A 14,831-nucleotide genomic window follows, 5' to 3' on the forward strand; every position below is an offset into this window, starting at 1 on the left:
CCCCAGCTCTGCTTCGCATAGGTGAACCGAGCCGGGGTGCTGGGAAGGCGACGCGTGTGAAGCTCCCAAAGCTGCTCTCTTGGGAGAAAAAAGTACATCCCCTGCCTTCGGGCCGCTCCCGAAACAGGCTGTGAGCCTGTACAAAATAGAGGTGATCGCCTAATGCAAGCTGCCATTTCCCTTGGTACCAAGAGGAGAAAGCTGTCCGCTATCTGAGCCAATTCCGCCGTCCCCGGGGACGGGGCACCACGCGTGGGTCACACCGGGGCACAACAGCACCGAGGGGTCTCCGGGAAGGCCGCCCGATCAGGGCTTGGGAAACATCCCTCAGGGAGGGACAGCAGGGCAGCAACCCCGGTCTGGAAACGGAACTGCTGCCGACTTTAAGCAAACTTGTGACCCTGGTAATTAGTTTAGCCTTTTAAGCATTTAATTTCCCTGAATTTGTGTTCCTTGCCGGGCACACATTGTTATGCACTGGGGCTCTGACTGGCAGAGCTGACCGGTGTCCACATCTCAGTGAAGTTGCTGACAGCTTAAGTGCTCGGCGTGTCAGCCAGGCGAAGTCAGACTGCCAAAACATATGACAACCAAAATAAACCATGTTTTTGGCAATGCTTCCTCTGCGTGTCTTCAGCAACCAAATAATTATATGTGGCATGTTTACTGGGAATATTGCAAGGTAAAACTCATTACTAGTTATAGTTTATTTATGAGTTATCCATTGAAACTGCCTTTAAAGTACAATTTTATTCTATAATTTTTAACACGGAGGCAGTCAAATGCTGGAATAAGTTGACCGAATATATGTAAATTATTCATCATATGGACTTTTTATATCAAGAGCAGATGTTTTTCAGTGATCTAGTTGAACTACAAGCTAGAGAGCCATAGCTCCACTGATGGTACATGGAACTTGGGTGTTTTGCTACTAACTTTGGTCTTGTTACGGCACCTGCATTTGTCCCTAAAATAGCTCATGAGTCAAGTTTTCAAAAAAGCTCAGCACCTTTGCAGGCACTAATGCTTGGGCCATGTTTCTAAGAGCTCTGCATACTTTGTGTGCATATAGTCTAAAAAGCTTTTCTGGGAAAAAAAAAAACCTAGTTCATTTCCAGGTGACCAAACAAGAATCCAGATTCTCCTCCCTTTAGATGAAATTCCTTCTGAGGGGCTGTATTCAAGCACTGTTACTGTGAGTGGGTCTTCACTGCCTTGCTTGTTGGGGAAACTGGCTGGCTTCACAAATCATCTGCTGTCATTTTCATTCCAGTTTCTCTAGGATTTCACAATTGCAAAGAGTCCCTTGGGCTCCTCTGCCTTTCATGAGCCTGTTCTTGGCAGTGCTGTGGTGTGGGAAGAAGGCTGAAGGCAGGTAAGTGCCTTTCTCCTGGGTGCAACAGGCCATGGGGCGATCAGTCAGTCCTGGGGAGGGGATCCAGGCATCCAATCCTTGCTTTATGCAGAGACTGAGAGCTTGTGCAGTAATTGGAGATTACCTCCCCTGCTTTTGAGTGTATTCACTCTGAACTTGTGACCTTAGTGAAAAGTTAATAGTATGAAAGTAATAATAAGCAAGAATTCAGTTCAAATGGAAAATAATATGCATTTTCTGAAGATTTGTGGGGATTGTTACAAGCATGACATTAACTTGCATCTACTCAATCTAAGCCCACTCTGTCAGCAAGATTGCAAAGAGGAGTATCATAACTTTGCAGCTCAATATCAATTATTTTTCTTCAAATAATTTAAAATATATAAAAGATGTGCCTGTTTCCTGTACAAAGAAGAAATTTTTTTTGTATCCAGTATAAAGATTCAGGTGTGCACAAAACCAGTCAAAAGTATAAGAGAGAAAGGTGAGGCTTTACATTTAATCTTGACTCTGAATCTTCAGTTACATAATTTTGTATTCCATTATCTAAGATGCACTGTAATATCCCTCATACACTTTCGTTAATCTTATACAGAGCATGTGCAACAGCTTGTGATTTTCCTTCATTCTGCCTCTTCTCATTATTTCCCATTAGCATGATTATTCACTGTGTTTATCACCTTTATGCAGCTAGTCTCTCTCTGCCTTGTGAGTGGGCTGAATCCTCTGTAAGTAGTCCTGTAACCTACAGCAACAGAGGATCTGGCTCCAAGTACGTTATTAGGAAAGGGTTGAGATGTCATCTTTAAGACCTACCTTTTGTAGAGGAAGGGTGAGGTATAATCATGACTAAGGCTGTCCTCGTTAATTTAATTAATAATATAATTTAATAATTGTGACCAGGTTATCATTTTGTGGTTAAAAAACCAGTTTGCACCACTGCGTGGCTCTGAGTTGTTCCCCTGCTGCCCGTCCTGCCTCAAACACTCTGCAGGACCTCTAAGAAGGACCTCTAAGCACCATCCCCATTCTCTGTTTCTCAGTTTGGAAATGAAAAGCATTTCAGTATCCGTTTCCACTGGCAACTCGTCAACTGGTGACAGCTTATCTGCCTGTGCGGCAAGTGTTAAATGTGCACAGTTCTTGTGTCACCAATGTGTCTGACTGTGTCACCAATACCTCCCATGGCCAAGTTAGGGCTAGTGACAACTTAGTCGCTAAAGAACATCTGTTTATGAACAATTTACTACAGGAGTGCAACATATTTTAGCTGCAGCTCACTTATGAGGCAGATCAGCGTGCTCTTGGAAGAACCTACGTGCTCAAGCTGCCCTAAGTTACCCATGATTACCTGCACTGCAAGGAAGGGTCAGGTGGCACTTGACTACAAAGGGAACTTAGGCAGCAGCCAGGCTGGAGAGGCTGCACGTATCAACAGGTGTTCACTGGTGTCTGGGACTGGCCAGCTCTGACTCCAGCAATGGATTACTGTGGAATACCTCAGGGCCTTCTCTGTGTGTTTATCTAGCAATAAGAAAAAATGTAAAACAGTTTGGAAAGGTAGTAATTTGAGAAGCAAAGTATACTCACGTATTTAAAGACAAATTTTCAGTTGGTACAGAATCTGGGTTAGTCCATTCACTGCCTGTTTGCAGCAGTGAGGAGCCAGCCCAGAGGCACACATTCTGAGGGCTCACAGGAGACATAAGGAACTATTAAAAACAGTTTTTGATAGCTTTTTTCTCTCTTTCAACTGTCGTGAAGCTGATGTTTCTTTTTATTTCTCTGGAGAAGAAAAGAAGACAAAAAATTACCACCTCTGGTAATTTGTATCATTGCATTTCTAGTCTCCATGGAAACCTATGTGCTGCTCCACAGTTAGGTAAAATTTGAATCTGTTGCAGCAGAAATCAGATGGAGGGAAGACTGGATTCTGCACCTTGACTGTTAATCAATTAGAAGTGGTTTTGAAATTATTTTCACCTTGTGTTGCAGTCTTCGCTTAGAGTAAAAACAGAACAAACGGAAGTAATCAAATTAAGCTAGTATGGCCTGATCCTATGTACACCTATGCACATAAGCCTGCCACTCAGTTTGATTCTGATATGCACTGACATTAATTTGGAAGAATTCTTTGTGTTGAGTAGGATTATAAGGATTAATACTATGGAAACTGAAAGCACAATAGCAAACTGTTGTCAGGTTGACTCTAATAAAAAGCTTCCCAGAGAGGTAGTAAAAATTGCCTCGTTGTGATTTATGTAAGCAAAGCATTTCGAAAATTAAGACTCTTAATTCCTTATCTTTTGCTGTCTTCATTCTTGTTCTCCCACTGCTAAGGAAGAAATACACTCCCAAACTGGTTTCCTCTGAAAAGATGCAGTAACTTCATCTACCGGCTGCTTCAGGATTTCATTTTTTTACTCCAAGCGTTATGAACTTGAACACAAAGGCACATCATCTTACTGGGACAGCAGAAGGTGACACAGAGGAGTAATATACAGAGAGAGACCAGTCTTTTTTGTGACCACAGTCAACTCATGAGGAGTGAGTGCTCTCAGCCACCTAAAAGTAAGTAAAACATATAGTAATGGAAATAATGCAGCCTACTGTCAGCCTCTGAATACTCCTGCATAGACAGCCATGATAATAAGGTACACAAAGAAATAAATTAACTGGACAATTTTCTAAGCATTTTACGTTTGAACAATGAAAGCACAGAACTCACTACAACTGCACTAACCACAGTGGTTAAATATGATCGTGATTGATGGTATTCACTATAACCAAACTACAAAATCTGATCATTTTGTATGAATTTTTTAGCTGTTTTCTGCATTTACTTCAGAACACTGTGGACAAAATGTATGCTAGTCGAGAAGATATTGGATATGATTTTGGAGATGACTCAAAAGTTGGAAGTAAGCCAATTAAACCCAATCCAAACATTGATGGAGGATGGGCTTGGATGATTGTACTTTCCTCTTTCCTTGTGCACATACTCATCATGGGTTCCCAAATGGCCCTTGGAATACTCAACATGGAATGGCTTGAAGAGTTTAATCAAAGTCGTGGCTTAACAGCGTGGGTTAGCTCCCTCAGCATGGGCATCACACTCATTGTAGGTATGTGCCAGCATCACATATTTCCAAATTATATAGATTTTTAGAATGTGTTTGCCATTCATCCCTTAAGTATTTTCTTACAATTGTGCCAAGTTCACTTTTTAAAGTCACCAGGACACATTTTACAATCTAGATGGAGAAAGGGAATAACAGGGAAGATGATAGGGAAGACAGTCCAGGAGACTGACTGCATGAGCAGAAAAGGAAGCCTGTGACTTCCAGGTCTCACTAGAATTAAGAAAACAGATGATCTGTGAAGCTTAGCGTCCTCTCCATGCTCTATCTGTGAGGACAAAATGTTGAATTTGCACGGTTTATATTTCAGTTTGGCAGCCAAATGAAAATGTATTTTTTTTGTTGTAGTTGGATCAACCCAAAATAATATCTGAAGGAAATGTTTGTGTATATATGTACATACACATCTAAGACCCTGTAAATGAAGATTGAAAAAGTTGTGTTTAGATCTGCCTAAAATATTTCACTGAAAAAAAAATAAAATGCTTAATTTCTGGTTATTTGTGAAAAGTCTTGCACTCACGCAGCATCAGCATTGGCAACAAGGGTTTCAGCTTATTCCTCTGTTTAAACTGTCCCTTCTTCATGGGGTAACTTTGATTTTAGGTCTTACAGGTATTTGCTAAGAATTTAATTAGTTGGTTGTATTTCTCTTTCCATGATTTTAAGAAGTAATATGAAAAATAAACTGAGTTGCATGAGTTGCCTGATGTTTAACATTTTATTTAAAACATTAAGAAAATTAGGGTGAAAAATTATTAGAGCATAAAGAATTAAATAAATAATTTATTATTTCTTTCATGTTTTTTAACAGGTCCTTTTATTGGTTTATTCATCAGCATGTGTGGATGCCGCACGACAGCTATAATTGGAGGGATACTGAATGCCCTGGGTTGGATACTGAGTGCCCACGCCTCAAATGTGCACTACCTCTTCCTCACCTTTGGAGTGACAGCTGGTGAGAGCTGCTCTAATGTTTGACGGTTCTTTCAACTATTTTTGATTCCTTTGAAGCTTACCTGAGTGAGTAAAAAGGGAAGGTAGACTGTAAAGTTATTCCAGCTCTGCTTTCACACTTTTTACGGCCTGTTATCTTTTTAGAAAACTTATTTATTCAGTGGATTGGGCCTAGTGACTTCTGTTATCATTTAAATCTGCCATGTGAAGGTGGAACTTTTATCAGTTTCACCCAAGTAAATACATTAGAGGACATTTTTAATTAGGAGAATTAGTGTAACCCAAACTCTAACAAGTAAAATTTAAAGATTAATTTTATATCTAGCTAACTCCTCTCCTTGTCACAGGACAGAATAACAAATGTTTTCTCCGAAGTTGCTCCATATTAATAGAATACTGGATTATGAGAACTCTGCACTGCTTCAAAACATATTTTAAAGGGTGAAGTGGGTTACAGCTGGTAGGCAGCTAAGATGCACACAGCTGTTCACTCACTCTCCCACAGTGGGATGGGGAGAGAATCAGAAAGGTAAAAATGAGATAAAGATAGTTTAGTAGATAAAGCAAAAGCTGGATGCACAAGCAAAACAAAGATAAGAAATTCATTCACTACTTCCCATGGGCAGGCAGGTGTTCAGCTGTTTCCAGTAAAGCAGGGCTTGGTCCTGTGTAATTATTACCTGGGAAGACATTGCCACAACTCCAAGTGTCCTCCCTTCCTTCTCCCTTCCTCCAGTTTTACTGCTGAGTACAACATCTCATGGTATGGGATGTCCCTTAAGTCAGCTGGGGTCGCCTGTCCCACTGCATCCCCTCCCAGCTTCTGGTGCTTCCCCTACTCATGGAGGGTGAGAAACAAAAAAGGCCTTGATGCTGTGTAAGCACTGTCCAGCAACAATTAAACCAACTGCCTGTGTTATCAGCAATGTTTGGGTCACAAATCTAAAACACAGCACCATATGAGCTGCTAGGAAGCAAATTAACTCTATCCCAGCCTCACTTAGCATAATCCACGGGGCTGTATATCGTACATAGTTTCCAATAACGGTTATTCAGATTGTATCAACAACCACTTAGAGCAACCAGTATTGCTACAATTTTTAAAATCAAAAGGACTGAAGTAATTTTTTGTCATTTTAATTGAAATTAGATGTCTAGAAAACCTTTTGACATGTGTAAGAGCCCAATCAAAATACAGAGGCATACATGTTTAGACATCTTCCTTCAGAGCCAACAGATCCTTAGTGCCTGAATGCTCAGTTTCTAGCAATGTTTCTTGTGAAAAAATTCAGTTACTTGAAGTAAGTTATGTAGAACCCATTATTAAGTGCTTAAAGCACTACTCCATTTTATTTGCTGTTCATTTTTGAAAAGAGATACTGTTCATAGATATGACACAAAAAGGTGAAAATTATCCATGTAAGAAATACAAAATTTGTTCTTTAATTACTATCAGAGCAATACTGAGCTGTTCGAGGGGCTTTGAAATATTACTCACTCCACGGATAACATGGCCAGTTATGTTTGCAGATGAGGCAGTATCTATGTTATATTTGCCAGAGGGAAACATGAAGAAAAGGGATTGTTTGCAATACTAGTAATAGCTTCAGTACTCTGCATTCTCTTAAACTGTCCTTTCATAGAATTTCATAGAAATCTACAGAATTTCTATACATAAATTTTAATCTAGCTTTCTGGATGGAGAAATGTTGAGACTAGCAAAGATCACTCTGATGACCCTTTATACCACCATACCATAGACTTCAGTCATGTTGTAAATTCCTGAACTAAGAACAATGATCACAGAGAGGATTCTGCCTTTTTCAGGATTTCTGTTTCCATACTTTTTTAATATAATCAAGCAGGCAGAAATCTACAGAATTCTTCTTGCAGCCCATACTGCTTTTCAGAAAGAGCACGCAAAAAATCGCAAATGGCAGAGATTATATGAAGAATTTAAAGAGGGGTGAAAACTATATTTTCAGAAAAAAATCAGAGGCAAACTTTTATGTGACGTGGAGAAGTGAGGTGTTGTAGGAATAATTCTGGCCAGAAAAGCAGTGTAGAGATATCTGAGAGGTTCTTTCCAACTCCATGAGGCCTCTGCTCACTGTCCCCTCCCTCATGATCTCCTCACTCTCCCTCAGTCCCTGCCTGCTCACTCCTATCCCCTTGTTCACCATCCCCTCAGTCCCGGCTCGCCCAGGGGAGTCTCTCCATGTTCTCATGGCTGCTGGCTGTAAAGCTGCTGTTCCCTTGCAGTGGCCACCTCTTGCTGCCGTCACTTCTGGGCCTCCACACTGTGCTTGTGGGCCTGCTCATGGCTGCTGCCTTCAGTTCACCCCTACGATCCCTACCTCATCTCTCCATCTGCAGCCACCCTCAGCACATTCCTGAAGGGCCCCTCACCTCAGGGCTCCCTTCCCCAGCTCCTCCCAGTCTGGTCCCCTCAGCAGGGCCTGGGCTGGTTCCTCACTGCAGCTGGCAGCAGCCCCAGGAGCAGGAGGTCTCCTGGGGGGCAGAGAGGCCTCCCTGAGTCTGTGGTTGGGTTTGGGGAGGGACACTGGCGCAAAATAAAAGCCGAATTGTGTATTTGCCCAGGAAAGAAATAAATACTTCTAACAAGCAAAACGGGTCAGCTCTGGCCAGGGTCACAGCTGTGATGTTGAGGGGCTTTTTTTTCAGGCTTTTGTGGAATCATGGCTTTCTCTGGCCTAGCTATAGCTAGATCATGCTATAGCTGCATGCAGCTACATTAGCACCTTTCTAGGAAAACTTCTAGGCTACAAAACACTTCTGAGTTACAATCACAGTGAGTTGGGAAGCATCTTCCACATATACCTGTTCCAATCCAAATTCCTCTATGAAGAATTTGCTGCGAGAAAAAATGGTGAACTGTTACCTCTAATGATGTTTTTGCACAACTCAAGGCTTTCTGCTCAAAGTATATGCCATGAATACCCTGGTTTTTATCTACAGGTGAGGGTTTTTCTACAGAATTAGAGAACTGCCTTGTAAGACTGAGCAGCTACTGTGTGGCCCTCCCTGGAGTGCCCAAAGAGAACCAACCCGGAAGCCACCTGAGGTCCCACCTGCTAGCCCCATGTGCTGACTCCTCAAATACATGTCATGGTCACTATGGCTCCACAGCTACTGAGCAAGGACAGGAACTCAGTGTGAATCTTCATTGCTGGGGAACTTAGGTGAAAGCAGTAAGATGTGCTCACTAAGCAGTTTGGGTCACTGATACCATCAGATGTGGGTATTATAAATGCAGATATTTCAAAATAGGCTGTGTCTATATTTGTCCCCATAGTAACTGTCACTGACTGGTTGTGGGACATTTGTAACTTTCCAGGATTGTCATGCTGACCTGAGATAAAGGTTTTATATTCCATGTGTTAATTTTTCCAGCAATTAATACCAGTATTGTATTCTCACTGGAATGAGTACTGCAGAATTTGGAAAACACTACAAGACAGAAATGAAAGCTAACATCAGAATTTAATATTTATTATTGATTTTACTATTATGTTTACACAAAAGTTAGGAATAAAACTGATTTGTTTTTCACTGCTTTTTACATTGTTGGCAAAAAGTTCAGATCTATTTTATTTTTTTTCATAGGCATTGGAAGTGGCATGGTTTATCTGCCTGCAGTGGTCATGGTAGGGCAGTATTTTCAGAAGAGAAGAGCACTTGCACAAGGGCTCAGTACCACAGGAACAGGGTTTGGAGCTTTCCTAATGACTGCCTTACTGAAGTACCTCTGCACTGAATTTGGGTGGAGGAATGCCATGTTCATCCAGGGGGCCATCTCCCTGAACCTTTGTGTCTGTGGGGCACTTATGAGACCACTGTCTCCCAAAGACCTCCGTGAAAAATACGTGGTGAGAAGTGATAGTGAAGAAAATCGGGCAAAAGCTCTGTCCCATTCGACAGAGACTATAAAATCTAATGGAGGTCTCAGTGAAGAACCAGAGAAAAAAGAAGAGGCAGCAAATGAAGAAGTGCTTGGCAGTGTGCAGCACATAGAAATTGGAGGTAAATCTGGAAGTGGAAGGAGTATGTATGGACTGCGCATCCTTAAGACAGTGAGCCAGCTGACAGTTACAGTCAGGAAGGGCTTTGCACTCTGGTACTCCAGCTACTTTGGAGCTGCATCCCTGTTTACCAATAGAGTATTCGTGGCCTTTATAATTTGGGCTTTGTTTGCCTATAGCAGCTTTGTCATTCCCTTTATTCACCTTCCAGAAATAGTCAAGCAGTACAACTTATCTAGGCAGGACAATGTATTTCCTTTGACATCCATTATAGCCATTGTTCATATTTTTGGTAAAGTTATCCTTGGAATCATCTCTGATCTCCCGTGCATCAGCACATGGAATGTCTTCCTCATGGCTAACTTTACCCTGGTCACCTGCATTCTTACTTTGCCACTAATGCAAACATACGTTGGCCTGGCTGTGGTTTGTGCTCTAATAGGATTTTCTAGTGGCTATTTTTCTCTAATGCCTGTTGTGACTGAAGATTTAGTTGGAACTAAACACCTTGCAAATGCCTATGGCATCATCATTTGTGCCAATGGAATATCTGCTTTGTTTGGACCACCCTTTGCAGGTAAAAAGTTCAAATTGCTAACCAAAAGATGTTTGTGTAATGACTGTGTGACTCTTTATATTATTAAACTTTCTTATGCTATGAGCATGTGTAGTTAACAAAATCACAGCTGCTCCAGAATGGATGTAACATCCAGCTTTACACTGTACAGATTTACAGGTCACATCTGCTGGGTTCCAGCTCACTGTCCTCACATTGAAAATTACAGTTCTTGGACATAACCCTAAATCTATTACAATCTATCCTTACAATGGTATGTTTCCTTAAACAGTATCTTATGCTTCTTTTTTTTTTAAATGAGAAAGGTGTAACCTATTTTTTCACGTTTTGTGTAGTATATACACTATACATACTCATTCCTTTACGCACATGAAGAAACGGTGATTAGTTCTCAGGGTAGGCAGCTGTTTGTACCACAGCATTAGCCCAAGGACTGTGGTGTGTGTTTGGGTGTCACCACTCTAAGCTGCCAGTGGATGTGTTCATTTAACTAACTTTGCTTTGCCTTCCTTCAGCCAGAAATACCTACTTTGGGGACCACACTGCTCATAACCTCTTTACTGCCATCCCCAGCAGAAGGGAGAAGTGTATGTATGTTATCCCTAGAGTTACTTAGGTTTAAACAGACATTCATTATAAATTTCCTCATAGAAAGAGGCGGGGCAGCACAGACGAGATACAGGTACTGATTGTCAGTGCTACACCGGACTTCAGCTCTATTTTACAGAGGTGCTGAACAGAAGAAAGTGATAAGAAACCTTGGGAGTCATGGGCATGGTCAGCCAGGGGCAGCTCTAGGCTGAGGGGAAACCAGCAGCACACGAGCAGCCCAGAAAAGCAAGAGCCCCTTCTCTCCCCACCACTGAGTGAGCAACACGAGTGAGAAGAAAGCTTGCTCAGTGCCCCATGAAAAGCAGCAGTGTTTTATTCTGCCATGTTCCCTCAGCACCTCCCAGTCTGTGCTAAACCTGTCTCTGTATTTGGTCTTTTACGAAGCAAATTGGATGCAACTAGCTGATGTAAAGAGAGTTTCTGGTCTTGTAGGTACATCACAATGCAGCCAGTGTGGTGCGAGGGAATTTTGCTGGTTTGGGTTCTCAGAATTTCCTGAAGTAATTTTAATGTGTTTTTGCAAAGGAACTGAGGTTGGAATGAGAGTCATTGCAGTACTGAGATTGTATCTCTTGAACAGTCTTCTATTGGTATGTGAGTCTTGGAGACAGCTATAGGGAATGTGTTTGCTTGCACAAGGCACGGCATTTGAACTAACCAGTATTGGGCATTTTACAGAGGCAGTGGTAGGGGGGAAGAACTAATTGGTTTGGGATTACAAAATGTTGATTTTAAAATCAGATCTGTAATAACTTGCTTGAAAAATATTTTTTCCTACAAAGCATCTGTGGATTTGACAGAGATGTCATGAAAGAAATGTGAAGTATTTTTTGTAATTTCACATGCAATGTACCTTTTTGTCAAGCCTTGTAACAAACATGTTTTGTCCTTATTTTCCAGGTTGGATATATGACATCACACAAAAATACGACTTTTCTTTTTACATAGCTGGATTGCTATACATGGTGGGAATAATATTTTTACTTATACAACCTTGTATTCAAAAGAAACAACCGAGAGAGAAATCTACAGAAGAAGCACAAGTATAGAACAAATCCCAGAAGATTCTTTTACAGAACGTTTTTATTTTCATGTTTCTATTGTGTTGATAGAACCAACCACATTTAGCTGCACTTGAGTGAAAAGCAAATGTGCTCCATAATGCTAATAAATTATTGGAAATATGCTTTCAAAATTAGTTAAGGTATTTTACTTTAGAACTATCAAATACAGCAATTAAAAGCACACTGCTAGTATTTTAATATTAGAACAATGGTAAGACCCCTTACCCTTGCTTCTCTTTTAACTTTTCACCATTAACCATTGGTGAAAATCCATTGACTGCAGTGCAGTTACTCTGATTTACACTAGTCCTACAAGAGAATTTGGTCGGGACATGAATGATTTATAAAAGTCCTTCCTACTATGTATTCAATCTGATAAAAGATTAGTTACTGAGAATAAGAAAATGATTGTATTTCTTGCCTGGCTAGTCAACTACTGTTGAAATGCTACCATAATAATTCCATTAATTCAGCATACTAAAATTACTATTTCTGTGATGCAAATCTGAAGAGAAGTTCTCATATATTTCTGAAAAGATTCAGTTGGACTCAATAAGTCCCTTCTAACTCAGAATATTCTGTGATTCTACTTCAATGATTTTTAATTTTTGTTTTTTTTAAGGTACCAGCTGCATCTAAAGTAGCCATCCTCAATACATAGGCTGCATTATAAATGCTGTGACACTTAATGCACCTGGAGTAAAAAACTCATAAATGCAGAAACAGGAAATATATGGAAAATATCTTTGTGACTGGAAAATGTTTCCAGAAACAGTTTGAGGTCTCTGGCCCCTTTACCTAATTAGAGTTATTGTAGAATTTAATAACATTGCCAGTGACTCCTTCCATGGGAACGAACTCTACTACAGCACACTAAATTTTGTTATAATTCAATTTAATTGTTCACAAGCCCTGTTACATATGAGCAGTCATGTTGCTGCTTATAATGTACACCATGAACTGACTAAGAGTCATCATGTTTGAGAAGTTTATTCACTAGAAAATTAGATACTGGAGAACATGGAATAGCTAAAGAGCATTTAAAATATTGAAATAAATTTTTTTAACATTAAGCCCCTGGTAACCAATGCAGAAGGTGTTGTATGGTGGTACAGGGCATAATTTTTTCAGCTTTGAGAGGTGAGTCTGATGTTAATTTTCCTGTCAAATAAGAACCACTGTAAGTTTTCATCCTCTTAGCTTTTTGAAAGTTCATTGCATGGCTAATCAGGTTCTTAGTATAATATTGCTACGTGCTGCTGGAATTCCTTAAAAAGCAATTGAAACTATTCAATTATATTGAAGAACTATTGGGAAACTGTTCAGTATGCAGTGGTATCAATATCCTGATCTTCTTTATAGCTTCAAGGTTAACAAAAAGTTCTGAATGTGTATTGTTCTATATTCCAATTCACCAGCTTCTTAGTGTTGCACTTCTACAACTGTTGGCAAGGACATACTTTAAAGTAGATCACTGAAGTGAGCCAAGTTAAAAAAGAAAACCTTAAGAAACCCTGAACTACTTTAAGATTTACATCAGTGCAATCATATAGGGTAGTTATGTATGGACTTTAAAACTCACATAAGACTACTGAGGTGGCACTGAACTGCAACAGTATGAACACACAGTCAGGAACTTAAAATCAACTTTTGTTATTGGAGAAAATGTGCACGTAAATTTTCACATCAGTTCTTTGTTACAGGTTAAATGTCTTCTTCGTGGGAAAGCTGCTGATAGCTCATTTGAACGGAACTATCTTTTATCGGTGAAATATATGTTGAAGTGATGATTTCCTTCATTTTCCTTTTTTTTTGGAAGATATGTACCCTTTATACATAGATCTTCACTTTGTCTTTTGTCAAAAGCAACTTTATTTGCATATTGCAGTAATAAATAATATGTTGTTCACTTGTGATATCTGCAATATATCTTTCTATGGAGGTCCTTACAGGGCCATATGTTGGGAATAAACTTACATTCCCCAAAAATGCACTTTCTATGCATTTATTAAGTTAATACAGTATTTTAGACACATAATGAAATTTGTATTTGTCATTATCCTAAAATGAAATAATCACAAAGAGGAAAGAATATATATGGAAGTGTTTCTTACACCTAAAGATCAAAAATCACCAAATGTTTCCAGCGTATTGGTATATAGTTGTAGAACAAAAAATTCTTAATCTGAATCAGCAAATATTTAAGTATTAAAGTACTGGTTTATAAAGAAACAGAATTATACAACAACCCTGTATTAGTAGTTTTTCATCAATTTCTAAAATTCAAGTTTAGTACTTGGCATGTTAAAAATTTGAAAACTCCTTACACTCTTCAAATATTAAACTATTATATACAAATACTGAAATCGCTGTTTTTAATACTTAGGTCCTAAATCTAGTCAATTGTAAATGATGTATTAATCAGCCTCTATAAATGACAATGCCACAGCACCTGCTATAAGCCACGGAGGATGTATAGCCTAAATACAAAACAGAAAAGTCACAAAGAAGAACTATGAAGTTGCCACAACCTGTTCTATTGCAGTAACTGCTATGATGCTGATTAGAACACAATTTCAGGATACCCAAAGTATTAAACATTGTAATAGTTACATGTTGCTCCTAGTAGGGCATATTTTGTTTTTTCTCTTTCAATCCTTAAAAAAATCTGTTTTCCTAGTAAAGAAGACAAGTCCTTGTGTCTGACCCAATAAACAGCCAGGCCTTGCAACAATTGCTTCAATGGAAAATGCACCTTTAGTCAGTTAGGTTTTTGTTCTGAGCACATTGCTTCTGCCTCCTTTGGGGCTGCAGCTGTAGCTGGCATTTGTATGTGTGAAGGTTCCCAGCCCACTTCCTGTGGGGGCTCTTCCATTTCAGGTGTGGTTGTGTCACACATGCTCTCCACAAGATCTTCACAGAGCACATTACTGTCACATAGCTACTTGTAAGAGAAAGTAGAGGCTTAAAATCATCATTTGGCTTACTCGCTGCTGATTATTCTACTACACAAAATGTGTTTAGACAGCAAAGAGGCCTTGTATGAAGGTCACTTGCAGTGCA

At 39.8% G+C, this 14,831-nt stretch overlaps 1 protein-coding gene across 3 annotated transcripts; it reads left to right on the top strand.

Moving 5' to 3' along the window:
- The first annotated feature begins 949 nt into the window (after positions 1-949).
- On the top strand, positions 950-13,684 carry SLC16A14 (solute carrier family 16 member 14). Of its 3 annotated transcripts, none has more exons than XM_008644151.2 (6): positions 950-1,375; positions 3,716-3,946; positions 4,224-4,500; positions 5,330-5,473; positions 9,100-10,092; positions 11,605-13,684. In XM_008644151.2, the coding sequence occupies exons 3-6, from the start codon at positions 4,239-4,241 to the stop codon at positions 11,751-11,753; spliced, it is 1,548 nt and encodes a 515-aa protein (XP_008642373.1). In that variant the 5' UTR covers positions 950-1,375; positions 3,716-3,946; positions 4,224-4,238; the 3' UTR covers positions 11,754-13,684. The 3 variants fall into 3 exon arrangements, with proteins under 3 accessions (XP_008642373.1, XP_017581984.1, XP_017581985.1); XM_017726495.1 differs by having other exon boundaries at positions 958-1,375; positions 4,202-4,500; XM_017726496.1 differs by having other exon boundaries at positions 958-1,375; positions 3,720-3,946; positions 4,202-4,500.
- Positions 13,685-14,831: the final 1,147 nt, after the last annotated feature.

This window comes from Corvus brachyrhynchos, unplaced genomic scaffold (assembly GCF_000691975.1).
Source record: "Corvus brachyrhynchos isolate BGI_N302 unplaced genomic scaffold, ASM69197v1 scaffold221, whole genome shotgun sequence".
In the NCBI taxonomy this organism is placed as follows: Eukaryota; Metazoa; Chordata; class Aves; order Passeriformes; family Corvidae; genus Corvus; species Corvus brachyrhynchos.